The 19799-nt window shown below is 40.1% G+C and overlaps 1 protein-coding gene across 2 annotated transcripts; it reads right to left on the bottom strand.

Moving 5' to 3' along the window:
• Positions 1-625: 625 nt before the first annotated feature.
• LOC141164123 (uncharacterized) lies at positions 626-19042 on the bottom strand. 2 transcript variants are annotated; one of them, XM_073649271.1, is made up of 9 exons: positions 18909-19042; positions 18015-18080; positions 13722-13769; positions 12618-12665; positions 11891-11956; positions 8626-8673; positions 8369-8401; positions 4254-5977; positions 626-732 (listed from the first exon to the last, which is right to left on the bottom strand). In XM_073649271.1, exons 2-8 carry the CDS (start codon positions 18048-18050, stop codon positions 4259-4261), a joined length of 1998 nt encoding a protein of 665 aa, XP_073505372.1. In that variant the 5' UTR covers positions 18051-18080; positions 18909-19042; the 3' UTR covers positions 626-732; positions 4254-4258. The 2 variants fall into 2 exon arrangements, with proteins under 2 accessions (XP_073505372.1, XP_073505371.1); XM_073649270.1 differs by lacking the exon at positions 18909-19042 and adding an exon at positions 18619-18727.
• Between the last annotated feature and the right edge of the window lie 757 nt (positions 19043-19799).

The raw sequence follows: 19799 nt of genomic DNA on the forward strand, positions 1-19799 counted from the left end.
CAGTCTTAACAGTCCTTATCTGTGAACCAATCCAATATTTACAGCCAGAACTGTTTATCTTTCTCCCACAGTAAAAGCTCTGCTTAACGTTACCTGTCTCATCTATTGCATTATTTCTGTGTCCTAATGTGTATAAATATGTGACTCTTCAGATATTGGGTTATACTAGCCTGATGAAGAGACCTGAGTAGCCTCGAAAGCTTGCAGCCTGTTGCCATCTTTTCAGTTATCATTAAAAGGTATCAACCACTGAGGACTCTCAAATCTAAATATTTTTATACCTCATAAAATGACACTGGTTAGAATTGTAAAATTTGAATGTCATGATGGTGACAACAGGCTCGCGGGGTTAAGGGTTTTAATAATAATTTTGTGATGTGTACCATCTGTACTAAGTTGAGCAGCTAATTTGTTTAGTATAAGATTAACATAAAAGGTACAAAAAGCAAAAATATTGAACAATAGTGTTCTGAGTGGAAGACACTACTTTTAATGTTTTTTTGTTCACTTCTAACTTGTATAGCAAGAGCCTAAAATAAATTGTAAAAAATGTACATTGAGGTTTTTTTAATGCATTTTTTAATCATATATTTAAGTCATTTTTACATAATCAAAGAAGAATTCTTCAATTATAGTGTTAGAAATTTAGATTGATCAAAAATCATGTAATACGGTAACATTCTGCTATTTTATTATATTTCTCTACTGAAGCGGATAACCGTCTCTTCATCTCTAAAAATAAAATAAATAAAAAATTAGTGAGTTTATCAAATTATTATTGCTATTAGTAATAGTAGTAATAATAGAAACAGTAGAAATATTAGTATTTTACCATATTGTGAAATGTTTTGTGAATGTTTTGATGGTGGGCAGAAATAAAGCTCTTTTAGAGTAAATATTATTACCAACAGAATATTACTTTTACACAGACATTTGGTCCACCAATCAAGCAGATTCTGCTAATCGATAAAAAGAAAAACATTTATTCCTTGGCATTGCCCTTCTTTCACCTCTTTCCATCCGTTAGCAACAAAAATTCAGAAATTCCTGCTGATGATACTTACCTGGAAATCATTTTCTTTTGTTTCAGTCGCTGTTGTTTGAATGTAACCAAAGGAAACTAACATCAAAAACTAAAGGTGGTCCTACACCTTAGATAAAATTAGGCTGAACCCTTATTTAGTCAGGGCAGAGGCTTATCTTGCATTGGAACTGCTTGTTGCTACAGTGTTCAGAGCGCAGCAGTCACATCATCCTCAGCTGCTGCGCTCTGTACACTGAGCAATGACCGCTTTGCTGTGTCTCTGCAGAGAGCAACAGACGAGATGATTTAGTCACTGGCTAATGCACTTCACATGTTTAACTTTATTGTGCAGAGCGCATAGGACTATGATAAAGATCGAAATGTCAGAATTACAGTTTTTCGCTCACGTCACCTCTCTATAAAAATGCAATAAAAAGTGACCAAACTGGTTTCAATAAAAATGTCATCTCACACCAAAAACAAGTCCTATATTTCCATTGATAGAAAAAATAAAAACTTCTCAGAAAATGATGGCACAAACTATTTTTTTTTTCAAGCTTCTGTTTTTTCTCCAAGGTTAAAATAATAATAATTAAAAAATTTGTTGAAGTTTGGTATTGTCATAATCATTCTGACCTGGATAATTATGTTACCAGGCCATTTTAACCATAGAATGAACGCTGCAAACCAACGCCGAGAAATAATGGCGGAATTGCTTTTTTTCACTGTATGTTTATATTGCACTCAAGGGAAGCATGCCATTTCAATTTTCACTTCAGGCACCAGGAAAGCCAGAATCGGCCCTGGCAGCGGACACTGTCCATACACAGAATCACACTACGTCACCAGCAAAACATTGCTGCACTGTGATCCTAAACTTTATCCTCCACCTTCTTTTCACAAATATCCAGAAGGAAAGTGTAGGAATGACGTCAGGCATGCTAGCAGATCCTGCGCACATGTACAGCAGTCGCAATGTGAGCTAGCACTACACTAGATTTGTCAAATGTGAGCAGCTTTTTCCAAAACTTTTTCCAAATCCATTTTTCTTGTTTTATACAGCTTAAAAATACATTATATATTTTAAAAAATAGAGCATTAATACTTAAAAATAAATAATTTGCTTTATTTTTTATGATAAATTCCCTTCAAGTGTAATAAAGACATAGTAGACAAGAATATTGATAAAGCTCACACAGCTGTAGGGGCCCATTCTGTTTGTACATAATGTATTTTGCTGGGAGGAAGTAAAGTTGTCTTCTCTATGCAAAATTCTGATAAATGAATCTGCTACCACTATTTTTCCTGTACATGAAAACACAGAACATGGCTCATCAGTGTTTTGTATCCGTGTTTCATCAGTGTTCGGCCCGTTGTGTCAGTTCTTACAATCAGTGTTTTATCAGTAATTTTTCACTGATGAAGAAAAAAAAATAAACTGCAAAGCCTCTCCTACCCATTACAATGTTACCACGGACCCATCATAGACTTGTATGGGGAATTTTGAGCCGTGACTTTGATCCACCATAGACTATGCTGGGCATGGGGTCTATCTGTGAAAAATATGAAAAAACATTTATGTAACTGTGGCACCCCTGAGGGTTTGGTCGTCACAGAGATACTGCACCTCACCCCGACGTGTGGTGTCTCCCTTCTCTCAGGTAAGCTGGGAGTGCTGCACGGAACTCCAACCACCTACATCCAACACAACACTGCTCCAGGCCAGTAGGAGGGGCAAGACGCAATGTAGTTTTCTGCTGAGCCCTGACCATGGCTGAAGTAGGAGGGAACCCAAAGGTAGGGGGAACCAATAGTGGGTGTGGGTGGAGGAAACAGATACACGGAGCACATATACAATAAGTATATAATAGTAAGCCATATTAGGTCTAGGAGTTCTTTAGTAAGGGCTGTGCAGAGAACAGTCCGGGAGCAGAGGCTCAGTCAGAGCTCTGCTCCACAAGTTAGGGCCCAGGATAGAGGCCCCGGAGGGGAGCAGGAAGCAGGCTCCATAGTTAGGGGCCAGGATAGAGGCCCCGGAGGGGAGCAGGGAGCAGGCTCCATTATACGTGAAGGATCCCAGGGGGTACGGCGCGTGCAGGACGGCACCCGTACGCCCCGCTCCTGCCAGGTGTCAGGAAGGATCGATCGCTATACTCAAAACCCCAGGGGGTCAGGCTGGTCCCGGATCCGACGTACAGGAAGGACTGCAGCATACCCGAGCGGGAACGAGAGTGGGCAGTGTAGCGCAATGGTTAGAAGGACCAAGTGTGAAGAGGGTCAACTTAGGTACATATGAAACTGGAGTTCCGCCAGGCATTCCTGGATTGCTTGAGAAAGGACTGAACCCCTGCCCAGTGAATGCAGCGCAACGAGGGAGGCCTTCATCTGCAAGGCGCGGTTGTGAATTGCCTAAAAACTGTGAGTAAAGACTTGGATGACTGCATCGAACTGCCTCAGCCTGCTTTTTCACGGTCACCGTTAATCCTCACCGTACTACAACGCCCAGCACACCATACATCTATCCATCTATACGGCCCTGAGGCCCGCTCCACCTGTGGGGAACTGTACCATCTTAGCTGCTTTGTCACCTGCCTCAGAGGACTGCTGCAGCGCTGGTGACCTTCACCAGATACCACAGGTGGCGTCACGAATTATCCGAACATTTATTAGTAATTTGCTACTCCTTTTTGTGCACTGTCCGCCCTGGGCCAGCCACCGTGATATAAATAGATATACTGTCCCCGAACAGTAAGGCCCACGGGGGCGCGACATAACTCATAGACGTCTGAATGAGTTTAAATTTAACTATTTATTAGGCCACATTCCTGACTATGCTATTGAAATTACTCTGTGGGCATTTTAATAAAATCAAATGTTTACATTGATGTGTTTCATTATTTTCAGGTAACTGACTTAATGACCACCAATCATACTTTTGTGAATTTCCATGACATCTTTTTTAGAGATTCAATCGCAATTCTTACAGGGTTTCAACTTTTGTTACGTTTTTTTTTTTTTTTTTTTAATAACATATGAATGGGACTTTCTTGCCACCATTTACCATATTCTTTAAATAACATTGTACTTGTGAAATGCTTTTTGAAATCTATAATACCATACATCTATCTACACCTTTTTTAAACAAACATGAAAAACATTTTAGATAAATGTTTATCTGAAAAAAGAAAAACAACAATATATTACAAAAGTATCCAAAGATGTGTCTTACCGGGTTTATAATCCCAATAAGGAATATGATTTCCGTTTAGGGGAACCAACAGTCCCACCAGCAACGTTTCCATACACATCACCTTGAAGACCTCCAGAAGCACCGGGATTTTGTTGTGATGTTGACACCCTGCTTCCTAATCTAGGCCTTGCAAAAAATCTGCCAGGCATTCCTTCTGTCAGTTCACCAACATACAAATCACCATTTATTTCACCGTTGGCATACATTCTTTCATTTCCTCTAAGATCACCAGGCACTCCTGAAGTACTCTCATCAATTACATTCACATCATTAGTCATGGCACCAAGCCCTCCTTTTAGGCCACTAAGCCCTCCTTTTAGGCCACCAAGCCCTCCTGTTAGGCCACCAAGCCCTCCTGTTAGGTCACCAATCCCTCCTGTTAGGCCACCAATCCCTCCTGTTAGGCCACCAACTCCTCCTGTTAGGCCACCAAGCCCTCCTGTTAGGCCACCAACCCCTCCTGTAAGGCCACCAAGCCCCCCTGTTAGGTCACCAATCCCTCCTGTTAGGCCACCAATCCCTCCTGTTAGGCCACCAACCCCTCCTGTTAGGCCACCAACCCTTCCTGTTGGGCCACCAACCCCTCCTGTAAGGCCACCAAGCTCTCCTGTAAGGTAACCAAGCCCTCCTGTTAGGTCACCAACCCCCCCTGTTAGGCCACCAACCCCTCCTGTTAGGCCACCAACCCCTCCTGTTAGGCCACCAACCCCTCCTGTAAGGCCACCAACCCCTCCTGTTAGGCCACCAACCCCTCCTGTAAGGCCACCAAGCCCTCCTGTAAGGTAACCAAGCCCTCCTGTTAGGTCACCAAGCCCTGCTGTTAGGTCACCAAGCCCTGCTGTTAGGCCACTAAGCCCTCCTGTTAGGCCACCAAGCCCTCCTGTTAGGCCACCAACCCCTCCTGTTAGACTACCAACCCCTCCTGTAAGGCCACCAACCCCTCCTGTACGGCTACCAACCCCTCCTGTTAGGCCAACAACCCCTCCTGTTAGGCCACCAACCCCTCCTGTAAGGCCACCAAGCCCTCCTGTAAGGTAACCAAGCCCTCCTGTTAGGTCACCAAGCCCTCCTGTTAGGTCACCAAGCCCTGCTGTTAGGCCACCAAGCCCTCCTGTTAGGCCACCAAGCCCTCCTGTTAGGCCACCAACCCCTCCTGTTAGGCCACCAACCCCTCCTGTAAGGCCACCAACCCCTTCTGTACGGCCACCAACCCCTCCTGTTAGGTCACCAACCCCTCCTGTAAGGCCACCAAGTCCTCCTGTAAGGTAACCAAGCCCTCCTGTTAGGTCACCAAGCCCTCCTGTTAGGTCACCAAGCCCTGCTGTTAGGCCACCAAGCCCTCCTGTTAGGCCACCAAGCCCTCCTGTTAGGCCACCAGGTCCTCCTGTTTTGCCACCAACTGCTGAAGTCAATTCTCCAGTCGTTTTAGCAATCATCCCTGATATGTCCCTAGTCCCTCCTATTATTCCACCAAGCCCACCTGTCAATTCTCCAATCAATCCTTTCACTCTTGGTAACAAACCTCCAATTGTGTTTGTTACTGTATTCACCAATCCTTTCTCCTTTCCACCAATAATAAGTTCTAACAGCTGATTTATAAGTCCTGGAGTCACATTTCCAACAGTCCCAGAAAGATGTTTTCCATCATCTATCCCAGCAACATTCCATATTTGCCCATCAAGGCTGGGAATTCCACGTATATACTAAATAAAAATAAATGTATAATAGTTAATTAATATAATAGTATGGCATGGAAGTAGAAAATGTTTGAATTATTGCTAGTTACATAACAAAAAGGTGACATACATACAGTACAGACCAAAAGTTTGGACACACCTTCTCATTTAAAGATTTTTCTGTATTTTCCTGACTATGAAAATTGTACATTCACACTGAAGGCATCAAAACTATGAATTAACACATGTGGAATTATATACTTAACAAAAAAATGTGAAACAACTGAAAATATGTCTTATAATCTAGGTTTTTCAAAGTAGCCACCTTTTGCTTTGATGACTGCTTTGCACACTCTTGGCATTCTCTTGATGAGCTTCAAGAGGTAGTCACCGGAAATGGTCTTCCAACAATCTTGAAGGCGTTCCCAGAGATGCTTAGCACTTGTTGGCCCTTTTGCCTTCACTCTGAGGTCCAGCTCACCCCAAACCATCTCAATTGGGTTCAGGTCTGATGACTGTGGAGGCCAGGTCATTTGGCGTAGCACCCCATCACTCTCCTTCTTGGTCAAATAGCCCTTACACAGCCTGGAGGTGTGTTTGGGGTCATTGTCCTGTTTAAAAATAAATGATGGTCCAACTAAATGCAAACCGGATGGAATAGCATGCCGCTGCAAGATGCTGTGGTAGCCATGCTGGTTCAGTATGCCTTCAATTTTGAATAAATCCCCAACATTGTCACCAGCAAAGCACCCCCACACCATCACACCTGCTCCTCCATGCTTCACGGTGGAAACCAGGCATGTAGAGTCCATCCGTTCACCTTTTCTGCGTCGCACAAAGACACGGTGGTTGAAACCAAAGATCTCAAATTTGGACTCATCAGACCAAAGCACAGATTTCCACTGGTCTAATGTCCATTCCTTGTGTTCTTTAGCCCAAACAAGTCTCTTCTGCTTGTTGCCTGTCCTTAGCAGTGGTTTCCTAGCAGCTATTTTACCATGAAGGCCTGCTGCACAAAGTCTCCTCTTAACAGTTGTTGAAGAGATGTGTCTGCTGCTAGAACTCTGTGTGACATTGACCTGGTCTCTAATCTGAGCTGCTGTTAACATGCGATTTCTGAGGCTGGTGACTCGGATAATCTTATCCTCAGAAGCAGAGGTGACTCTTGGTCCTCTTTTCCTGGGGCGGTCCTCAAGTGAGCCAGTTTCTTTGTAGCGATTTATGGTTTTTGCAACTGCACTTGGGGACACTTTCAAAGTTTTCCAAATTTTTCGCATTGACTGACCTTCATTTCTTAAAGTAATGATGGCCACTCGTTTTTCTTTACTTAGCTGCTTTTTTCTTGCCATAATACAAATTCTAACAGTCAGGAGGACTATCAGCTGTGTATCCACCTGACTTCTGCACAACACAACTGATGGTCCCAACCCCATTTATAAGGCAAGAAATCCCACTTATTAAACCTGACAGGGCACACTGTGAAGTGAAAACCATTTCCGGTGACTACCTCTTGAAGCTCATCAAGAGAATGCAAAGAGTGTGCAAAGCAGTCATCAAAGAAAAAGGTGGCTACTTTGAAGAACCTAGAATATAAGACATATTTTCAGTTGTTTCACACTTTTTTGTTAAGTATATAATTCAACATGTTTTAATTCATAGTTTTGATGCCTTCAGTGTGAATGTACAATTTTCAAAGTCATGAAAATACAGAAAAATCTTTAAATGAGAAGGTGTGTCCAAACTTTTGGTCTGTACTGTATATACATGGATCGTAAGAGTAATAACAGAAAAGCAAGTTTTTGTATTGATAATAATGGTATTGTCTCATCATAAAAAACACTTATATAAAAGTAAAGTCAGCAAGATGAGCCGATGGTCATCATAGGTCTAATTTCTGAAACTCCTGGCTGTCAGAAGATATTAACGTGGAGAAGGGAAATGCTGTATTATATTACAGCTATATAAAGGAACCTGTCACAGTGCAGCCCAATCTACAGGTAGCATGCTATAGAGCAGGAGCTGGGCAGATCTATATAGAGTTTTGAGGGAAAATACAAGTTATACTAAATCTTTTCCCAAACCCATCACATTGACACTGGACTGCATTTCTTATGTAATGGGTTCACTTCTTCAAATGATAATCTGTGGATCTTCTCTGACTTACAGAGTGGTGACCATAATTATCACCACTATGACCTTTGTATTTGTATTCATTTTCCATGCACTAGAGAGAGTGCAGTACAATCAGTGCAATGTGGGCCCTGTGATAGTGGGGGATACATATGAGGGCCCAGGGCGAAACAATTGTGGTCAAAGACAGTGCCAACAACACTTGGCTCATGGAGTCAGGGGACTTGCTGAAGCCTTGTATTACAACCATGTATCGTATTGTATTGTAGACTTCCTTGGATTACTTACCAACATTTTAGTTATTTTTGTTACAAGAGGTCCCTGTAACAAAGAAGAAGAAGAATGAATAGGAAGTTGCTGAGATTTAATAATAGCATTGTCATATGTGCTAATATCTGAGCAAACTACTTGTGTTATCCATTTTATAATACTATATTACATGTGCTCCATGCTCAATGAAAAGAGCTGAGTATAAAGGGTGTGAATCTACGTAGTGTTGTATATTATTATATAATTTATATATGAATGTATATAAGGCCTCTTACCAGTAGTCCACATTGTCGTGTACTGAGAGATCCAATATTGACCATGTTCTGGAATGTAAATGTATGAAATATATTATATATATATATATATATATATATATATATATATATATTACAGATACACAAGCATTTAAATATTCTGGACCCACAATTTTTTTTTCAGATTACTTGGTTTAGCCTTACACAAGTTGTATAGATAAAGGGCTTGTTCATTGAAACCAGTTATCACCTATTCACAGGACAGGTGATTACTTATTGATCAGTGGGGGTCCAACCGTTGAGACCTGCATTGATCAGCAATCATGGAGACCAATGACCACCACTCAATTAATTCCTTATGAAGCTGCTGGAAAAAATCCAAGTCCATCCCTCAGAAGTCCAATAGGGAATGAATGGAGAAGTGGTTGGGCACACACACTGCCGCTCCACTCTAACAGGGACAAAAGTTCCCTGTTCTGCCGAACGGTGCAAGTCCCAGCAGTCGGATGCCCACTGATTAATATCCTGTGGATAGGTGATAATTTGTTTTCACTGGACAACCCCTTTAAAAAAAAAAAAATGATGCTTCTGTTAATGCAATCATATGAGGACTTACTTGGTTTTGCAGAATGGTTTGTATTTTTTAATGGCTACATTGCGTTGGTAAAACGGACAGCAATTCCCCAAATGCTTACACAATGTTGTAAGTGATGTAGCTTTATTCCCAACTCAGTGAGGCTATGCCTAATGTATATAGCTTCCTTGTGTTTTACCACTTTTAAACAATAAAAACACTTTGTAAGATAAAAATATTTTATTTTTTCATTGGCAAAGCTCTCTTTTTTGGGTACTTTTTGATAAATTTTTATACTATTTTTAAGGGGGAACCATAAAAGACTGTAATTTTGGCTTTTTACTTTTACAGCAATCACTATGCAAGTTTAAAAGTTATTATTTTTTTTTTGTACATTATGAAACATTTTTAATGGGGAAATTATTTGTGTTTATTTCTTTATTTTATTTATAAGAATTTTATTACTTTTCATTTTAGTCCAACTAGGGACTTTGAATTGCAATATTTCTGTAACATGCAGAGTCTTATAGGTATAGTAGTAATACCTATTTTTAGGTCCTGGGTCGGTCATAGAAATCCATCTGCATCTCACGATTGGTAGGTCAGAAGTAGTGACAGAGGGAGAGCCCTTTTTCATCAAACCTGAGATACTGTGATCAGAATTGACCAAAGCATCTAAAGGGTTTAACAGTCAGGATTGGAATTATCTCTAAACTTGGCAACTGGAACAGGTTGACATCTGAATAACACCACCGCAATCCACGAGTGATGGCACAGGTACAACTGATGATGTACTATGATGTACTTTTATAGTAATTTGATAGGGAGTTCTATAGTTCCTATGTTGTAATAGTACATAATGGGGTGTTACTTATTGTTGAACCTCTCATTGACATGGTGATTTTCCATTTTTTTGTTTTCCCTCTCCTTGCAAGAGCCATAACTTTTTTATTTTTCAGCCAGTGTAGCCATATGAGGGCTTGCTTTTTGCAGGACAAGTTGTACTGGAAAACTGGAAAATAATTCCAAGGGCATTGAAATTGCAAAAAAGTTCAATACCACAACTGTTTTTTTTCTTTATTTACTGTATTTTTCAGACTATAAGACGCACCTAGGTTTTAGAGGAGGAAAATAGGGAAAAAAATGTTAAGCAACATATGTGGTCATGAAGCACGGTTATGGGGGGATCTGTTAATGAGACTATTATGGGGGTAATGTCCTGCAATTTTGTGCTAATGTCTCCCATCTTGGCCCCTTCCTGGTATGTATGTCCCCTATTCTGGTATATATGTGGCCCATACTGGTGTATATGTCCTTCATCATGGTATATGTGTCCCTCATCCTGGTATACATGTCCCCTATTCTAGTATATGTGGCCCATACTGGTGTATATGTCCTTCATCATGGTATATATGTCCCTCATCCTGGTATATACATCCTGGGCCCATCCTGGTATATATGTCCCCAATTCTGGGCCCTTTTCTGGTATATATGTAGCCTGTCATGGTGTATATGTCCTCCAAACTGATATACAGTATATGTCCCTTATTCAACTATATATCTTCCCCATCCTGGGCCCCTTCTTGGTATATATTTTCCCCATCTTGCTATATATGTCCTCAATCATGGGTCCATCCTGGTATATATGCCTCCCGTTATGCCACACACATAAAAAAATTAACAATTCTACTCAACTTCCATCCGCTCCCCAGGTTCCTGGCGTCCTCTTTTGATGACAGCAAGTGACTTTGGCATGTAAGTGACGGGCAGTGCATGGGCAAGAACATGACATATGACATACATGTACATCATATGTCATGAAGGGGTCAAGTAATAAAGTTATACATTTTTAATATGCTTTTTGGAACCCTTTATATTTCAGTCCTTCATAGCTTTCAACCTCTAATTGTTTTCAAGTCAGCTGATTTTATTGGGATCAGCCAATCATCTAACGTGTACATTGGCCACCTGACTTTTCTCTGACAGATGATGGCAGGTATAGTCCTACACAAACTTACTTTACTAAGTTAAAGGGAACCTGTCACTTCTAGAAACACTATATACCTGTAGATTTAGGTGTAATATGCAAGTAAGTAGCATTTAAATCCTGTGTAGTCAGCTCACTGGAGCAGCGGCTGCAGAGAGAAAACAACGTTATATCCTCTATGCTGCTGCTCACTTCCAGTCAGGGTGTTGCAGGGAGCATTTACAATCTCCACTTACTATACAATGTAATCACTCGCCAGCACATAAAGTGACTGCTCTGCTTATATACGCTGCACACATGCTGTAGAGGAGGCTGGCATAGTGCTGGGATGTGATCATTTCCGCCTCATTGTTTAGTAGGTGGAGACTGTAACCTGCTCCCTGCACCTCCCTGATGACTGAACCAATTTTCTCTTTGTACATTCTGCTCCACTAGATAGGATTTAAATACTATGTCCCTGCATATAATCCCTATATCTACAGGTACAGGTAGTGTTAACATATTGCATTTATTTCGACTATGACGAGTACGGTATATATGTTTCATTCTCCTCTGCTACTCTGTGCAATCTGACCCTTCATTACATATAACAAATTTTCAGATATTGCAAGTCATTATTTTTATTATAGGTTTCATGAAGGTTTAATAAATCATACTAAGAAGTGATTTCCATCAGAACAGATTGTGCTCTGAAACTTTAGGAATGGCTCTTAAAATGAAATTACCAGCAAATAGACCAGAGTCCTGACTGTATCCTGCATAATATTGTCCACATCAGCATTTAGTTCCCTCTAAATAGGATACAGAGAGAAAAAGATCAATGACAGAAATTAAGGTTTTCCTTTACATTACACAAGAAAATCATTTATTTTACGCTTCATGCACAATTCTGTTTGTACTGAGAATTGAATATGATGTTGTCCTGCATGTAAGATTGGAAATCAGTCTGGAACAAGTTCAGGACCCATTGATTTCTCACTTCCGGCTGACGTGCATTTCTGAATCTGGGAAAAATGTCTGGAAAATGGATCCCAAGGGCACTTTTGTCCCAACTATAAACTAGCCGCACCTTTGTAGCCACTATTTTGCCAGGCCAAGAAATAAAATCATTAATAATAACCCAATTTTTCCTTGCATGACAATATTTTTTGTTAGTGGATGGATGTTTCGAGCAGAGCCATAGATCTCAGCTTCCTGCAGCTCTGTAAGGATGAAGGGGCGTAGGAAATTATCAGCTGAAATATAAAGGTTTGATTGGAAATGCGATTGCAATGCATGAATGGTATTTGGGGAAAAAAATAAATGAATTATATGGAGCAAACTGAGATCATCTGTATTTGCAGAATTGTGGCCATTCTCCTTTGAATGGTGATCTGTTCAGTTACTTTCCGCAGTAGTCCTGAAAAGAGAGGGCTTTGAAATTAAATATTAAAAAGTGGCAGAAATATTCACCATTGTAAAATATCCGAGAATGTTGGGAAGGTCACAATCAGTAGTTCTCTGCAAGATAAAGAATGCATGCCTTCAAATGACAAATACATTGCTACAGAAAATCTACGGTAACTAATGGAAGGCCCCGCCTAATGTTGCTGTTTTTTTCTTTGTTTTTATTAAAATTATTATTTTTGCTACTGCCTAGAAGATCCCAGGTTAAAAAATAAGTACCGTGTGGTATATACAGTATGTTCAATGGGATGCCATGGAAGAAATAGCAGAGCAGGTTGTGCTATCAAATGGATTGTAATGGACTAACAGGTATAGCTTATCTATAGCATTAAATATCAGATCGGTGGGGTCCATCACCTTGAACCCCCACTAATTAGCAGCTCCGGTGGTGGCCGGATGCCAACAATGCACAATGCAGAGACAGCACGGCTCTGTACACTGTTTCATTGTTGCTCCTATTTAAGTGATTGGGAGCTGATCTGCAGTTCCATATGTTTTCTTAATATTTATCATGTAGACTGTTCCGTTGCCTTCGTTGCCTTACACCGTGCACCCTTTATTACCATGTTAATTAATGACATGCGTCACCATTTTGATGCAGAGATGTCATGTCTAGCTAGATGTACAAACTTCATCACACATCTTGCTTCATAAACCTGGTGCAGTTTCTGACTCTTCTACTTTTATGGTGTCTATATTTACGACATTTTTAGAGGGATTATCCTTAGGACAGGTCATGAATAACAGGCCCGTGAGGATCCGACACCTGACAGCTGTGTTCAGCTCCGGCAGCGGCCAGATGAAACAGTGAATGGAGCCAGGACAGCTCAGCTCCATAGCGGCCGTTGCTGAGAGTTGCCGCTCATCTCCTATTTATTCCAATATGAGCACGTCTGTAGTCCTCAGATACGACCACTACGGAGCTGTGATGTTTCAGCTCAATCCACTGATATTGATGACCTCAATTTCAAAATCCTGGACAACCCATTTTATAAATCTCCCCCATTTTTGCTGTACATATATCTATAAAAAGGTTTACACCTTTCACAACTAAAACCCGTTTGCTTCTTAATTATCACATTGCAATGTCTTACTGACTTACTGACTTACCTGAAGTGATCTCACTGATATCATGAGTTCCATTTTATTTCTCATTCCCTACAAAAGAGAAAATCTAAGTAAGCACCATTATTTTATAAAGTGTAAGAAGTGGACATGCTGGTAAAGAGCATGGTGGACAGGAAAACAGGGACAGAAAGGAGGGCCATGCATTTAACGGTTGCTGAATATAGAAAATACACAGAAATCCAACAATTTTTCTCTGAAAGGGAATTTTTGTTACAAGGCTTTTGCTATCCAAGCATGGTGTAGAGCCAGAGACCTTGATTTCAGCAAGGTCCGACTTACTGAGGTGTTTGCTGTAGTTTTGATAAAATCACAGTTTTTTTCTGTTGCAGATCTAACAGTTCTTTGAATGCTGAGTTCTGTATAATCTCACCCACACCAATGAATGGCACATTTCTGTGTAAACTGTGCATAGGCAGTAAGTAGACAATAAGTGGTTGGGGTGGAGATATACAAAGCTAATGAATATGGAGCACTATATGACAGCATGTCTACTTGTCCTCTAGTAATAATCTACTGCTGGTAAACAGTGATTTTTATCAAAATTACAGCAAACAGTCCAATAAGTGACACATTGTTGGTATCAGGGTCTCTGCCATACATCATAGTGGCAAAAACCTAGTGACAGATTCCCTTTTATATAATTCAGTCCTGCATTACATGTCGGTCAAAACATTAAGAACCTATTTCCAAATCATCCATATGTTCTTCAGTAGTAATCCTGAACAGAAGGAAGAATTGGAAGCATTTAAAGAGACCGGGATGGATGAACACAGAACTTAAACACTTGCTAAAAAGGAAAAAAGGATTAGATATCAAATGGAAAAAGGGGGGAATATCTAAAGAAGAATATAATGCTGTCTGCAGGAAAAGAGTTAGAATAGCTAAAGCCAGTAATGAAGGGAGGCTTGCAAGGGAGACCAAAAGCAATAAAAAGGATTTTGGGGGTATGTCAAAGGCAAAAGAAAAGTCAAAGATGGTATACGATTTTTACAGGATGAAAAGGGTGAAGTGGTCAAAAATTATGTTGAGAACGCTGAACATTTAAATTCCTATTTTGCATCTGTGTTCCCTAACGGTATGTGCACACGATGTGGATTTGTTGCGGTTTTGACGCTGCATTTTTATGCAGCGTCAAAGCCGCAGCAGCCAGATGTTACAGCATAGTGGATGGGATTTCTAGAAATCCCATGTCCACTATGCATTTTTGTGCCCTGCAGATCACCTGCGGAAACTGACATGAGGTGCATTTTTCAGATCCGCAGCATGTCTATTTCTCTTGTGGAAACGCATGTGGATTTTCCCCATAGACTTGCATTAGATGAGGAAAATCTGCATGCTTAAAAAACACATGTGTGTTTTGTATGTGTTTCTGCAGTGGAAATGCACACAAAAACGCTACATGATGAGCAATAAAGTTTGTTTAAAAAAAAACCTATTCTCTAATTTCAACATGAAGACATGAAAAACACATGCATAAAAACCGCATCAAAAAACGCATGCGGCAAAACCGCATTTAAAAACTGCACCAAAAACTGCAAGTAACCTAATTTGCTAATGGTGCAGAAATTCTGCAGCGTCAAAACCGCAGCAAATCCGCACCGTGTGCACATACCCTAAGAAAGAAAATTTAACATCAACTGATCTTCACGGTGCTATTGAAAGAATAAAATAATCTAATAATCTCTATAAACAGAGACGGTGAGGGAATACTTCACTAATTTCAATTAATTTAAATCTCCTGGTCCAAATGAATTACATCCTAGAGTATCCTAGAGTACTGAAAGAGATAGCAGAGGAAACTGCAGAGCCACCAGCCAGAATCTTTGAAAATTCCTGGAGAACAGGAGAAGTCCCAGAAGATTGGAGAAGGGAAAATGTTGTCCCTATCTTCAAAAAAGGAAAGAAGATGGAGCCAGGAAATTACAGGCCAGTGAGCCTTAGGCTGTGTGCCCAAGATGCGTTTTTAAGCGTTTCCGCAGCGGCAAAAATGCTGCAGAAATGCTTAAAAAACGCATGGCCTGCCATGTTCCCCAATGATAATCCGCATGTGCTGTGCACATGCTGCGGAAATTTCCGCTGCGGATTATCATTGCGGAAAAAAACGCAGCACTACCAATTATTTTGCGGAAGTGCTGCGTTTTCGCCGCCATTGACTTGCATTAGATCGCATGGATTACGCATCACTGTATATGTAGTTGCGCATTCCATGCGTACTAATGTGCGGATGGTACTCAGGTCTAGAGGAGAGGAGACTCTCCTCCGGACCCGGGTACCATAGAAAACTGTAAAAAAAAAGAATAAAATAAAAAATAAATATATACTTACCTTCTGGCAGCCCCCGCTGCGCTCCTCCTCGCATGCCGAAGGACCTGCGCTGACGTCATAGTCATGTGACGGGTCACGCGACGCTGACGTCGGCAGGTCCTTCAGTGTACCGCTGCCGGCAAAGGAGAACGGAACGAAAGCAGGACACCGGGGGCCATCAGAGGGTAAGTATATAGTTATTTTTTTATTTTTTGACATTCTCTCGGGTCACACTATATAAATCCATGTCATTTGCATGGATTTATATAGTGTGACCAAGTTGACAAGCATGTCCCTGGCAGGAAAACGCATGTACAATCCGCATGCGTTTTTTTTCTGCCAGGGAAATGCAGAAATGCTCAGGAAAAAATCCTGAGCATTTCTGCATCATGGGCACATAGCCTTACTTCCTTACCAGGAAAGATCTTTGAACAATTATTAAACAGCATGTATGTAAGTACTTGGATAAGAATACAGTAATTAACCAGAGCCAGCATGGGTTTGTAGAAAACAAGTCATGACAGACTAATCTAATTTCCTTCTGCTATCCTTATTGAAAAAATGACCAAGTATGGGATTGATCAGTCTACGGTTTGGTGGATTCATAACTGGCTCAGTGATCATACTCAAAGTGTGGTAATAAATGATTGCACATCCAATTGGAAGAGTGTTTCAGGTAGGGTACCACAAGGCTCTCTCCAGGCCCCAGTGTTGTCCAACAATTTTTTTAAATTATCTAGATAAGGGAGCCGAAGGGTAAACTAATCAAATTTGCAGATGATGCAAAGCTAGGAGGGATAGCTAACACTAGAGAAGACAGAGAAAAGATTCAGAAGGATCAAAGTAAGCTTGAACAATGGGCAGCAACTAACAGAATGGTATTTAACAGGGAGAAATGCAAGGTAATACATATGGGCATGAAAAACAAAAGTGAAATTTACAAAATGAGAGAAATAGAACTAAGCAATAGCATGTGTGAAAAAGACTTTGGTATACTAATAAATCACAGACTTAACATGAGTCAACAGTGTAATTCAGCAGCAAAAAGGCAAACACAGTTCTTGGATGTATTAAGAGAAGCAATGAGTCTAGATTATGTGAAGTAATTATCCCCCTCTACTCCTCCTTGGTCAGATCTAATCTGGAATACTGTGTCAAGTTCTGGACACCACATTTAAAAAAAAATATCGAAAAACTGTATCAAGTTCAGAGAAAAGCTACCAGGATGGTGAGTGGACTGCAAACTATGTCCTACGAGGAACAGTTAAAAGATCTGAGAATGTTTAGCTTGCAAAAAATGAAGGCTAAGAGAAGACTTAATCGCTCTCTACAAATCTCTGAAGAGGTGTCAAAGTGTAGAGAGACCATCCTTATTATCATTTGCACATGGAAACACAAGAAGCAATGGAATGAAACTGAAAGGGAGAAGATACAGATTAGATATTAGAAAATACTTTTTGACAGTGAGGGTGATCAATGAGTGGAACAGGCAGGATGTGGTGAGTTCTCCTTCAATGGAAGTCTTAAAACAGAGGTTGGACAGACATCTGTCTGAGATGATTAAGTGAATCCTGCACTGAGCAGGAGGTCTGGACACGAGGATCCTGCAGGTCCCTTCCAACTCTAACATTCTATGATTCTATGATTCTTCTTCTTTTTCCATCTATCTAAGTATATTCCTGGGAAAATAGACTACCAGGAATTCTATACCATATACTCTAATATAGTACCACACTTTTCAGCAGTCTTTGGGTCAATATGGGAAAGGATCTGAAGGAAAATTAAAGTCTGTGTTCTTTACAAGTTTTCTTTAATACTTTATTTCAGTTTAATGTAAAAAAATAACCTTGAAAAGTGTGAGCAAATCTACTTCTGTGTTGCCTTTTGCTTTTTTATGTTTAGATTCACAATCCAACCAGAGCAATAAGGCATATAATTATATATGTATTCCCTGCCACATCATTTCCTTACCTTACATCTGTCATAAGCACATAAGACTTCGGCCATGGCATTGATGGTTGGGAATAGGTTTTTTGCCTGAGAATAAATAGGTTTTAGATATGAATCATTGTATCATTTTTACATTCTCATCAGAATAATTTTCTCGATATTACAGAATATTTAACATTTTGTAGATATTTTATTTTAGTTTAGAATCAATGTTTAGAGTCTCGGCAGTGATGAAATTCCTATTTGGCACATTCTAATATTGTGTTGGGTGATCTGTGGTTTTATCCAGGACTACCCTATTTGTGTATAAACCACAAAGTCCAGATCACCTGCAAGCTAGCAACCTCATAGGCATCTATGAGCCAGTTAGTTTGGGTCAGAAGACCTGCTGTTGGCCCAAGCATTGCAGTCAATATACATACTAGAAATGATAGGTGATGGTTATCACTTCATTATTCTAAAAAAAAATTATGGAAATATATTATTAGTATTAACACTTTAAGTCAGGGGCTCATTTCTAAAGTACTAGAATTTTCTATAAAACTAAATTCAATAGGAAATATAGGTGCAAAAAGGAATTCTTGCAATCCCCTGCTGATAGGAGAATTATTTCTCTATTGCTAACCTTTTTACATTAAAAACGTTCCTTGATAAAGGTTCCAGGCAGAACTGAAACGCTGCTGTGAGATGTGGTCATACAAAGGATTTCACCATTTTTGTTTTACATGAGCTTTGGAGTGCAGCCATTTTTTGCTAATTATTTACAGAAGACCTGGTCAGGGACCTGGAATCTGCACACATTGTTGCTTTGGTTTTTCAAATACTAATTCCTTTTTAAGAACCATTCCAGCAATTTTATTATTTCACTGCCGGAGTGGTATCACTAATGTCTGTTCCTTGCCTGTAGGAAATTACCTACTGTCGTCTTCTTCTCTTCCCTCCATTGCTCCGGTCCCATTCCGCCATCAGGTTCCCACAGCTCCTGACTGACCGGAAGTCACAGCTAACAGTCACAGGTTCTCAATGTAAGACTATGAGCGCCTCTTTCTGGTGCTCATACCTTGACAAGTGACTATTGGTCTGCCCAGCAAACACTGGAGCAATGCAGTTATTCACAACTAGGACGACCAGAGACGCACAGAGAATAGCAGAAAATGGTGATTGGTATGTATTCTACTACAGGCAGGGAACATATATTAGTGATATCACGACTGGAGTAAAATTAAAAAAATACTGTATTGATGCTTTAAATAAATTATAATGGTTTAGTTTCAGGAATCCTTTTTATTAATAGGGTCTACGTGATTTGTAATGCTTCTTGGAAAGCTTCTTCTGAGAAGTACATATGCTGGGTCCCCTATCAGTCAGTTGTTATTTATAAGGGAAATTAAAAAAATATTTGTAGACCCTCCAGATGCTCCAAAACAGGAACTCCCTTATACCCAGAATGTCATAACTAAGCTTTTTGAAATGTGTTATCTTACAGGGGTGGTTTGAAGCAAATGTTGATTTTAATCCTAAATGCCTGTCTATTTAATGTATTAATCTAATTGCTTAATATTTAATTAACAAGACCCTACTGCTTCCTTTCTGCTATCTCTAACTTATTTATTTTTTTTTTTAATTCCAATTTTGATGACATCTGATTTGATAATTCTCAGTGCCTATTAGGTTCCCCAATCAGAGGGCTGGGGCTGCTGAGATGGCTCTGATGGAAAGTGATGCGTCAGCAGGAGAGTGCACTGTCAGTATGCATTATAAAGGAGAGAATGCGGCAAGCAGGAAAAAAGCAAGGACCAGCCACAC

The sequence above is a fragment of the Phyllobates terribilis genome, unplaced genomic scaffold (assembly GCF_046119375.1).
Source record: "Phyllobates terribilis strain yellow unplaced genomic scaffold, ASM4611937v1 Scaffold_10__3_contigs__length_209671492, whole genome shotgun sequence".
NCBI classification, from domain to species: domain Eukaryota; kingdom Metazoa; phylum Chordata; class Amphibia; order Anura; family Dendrobatidae; genus Phyllobates; species Phyllobates terribilis.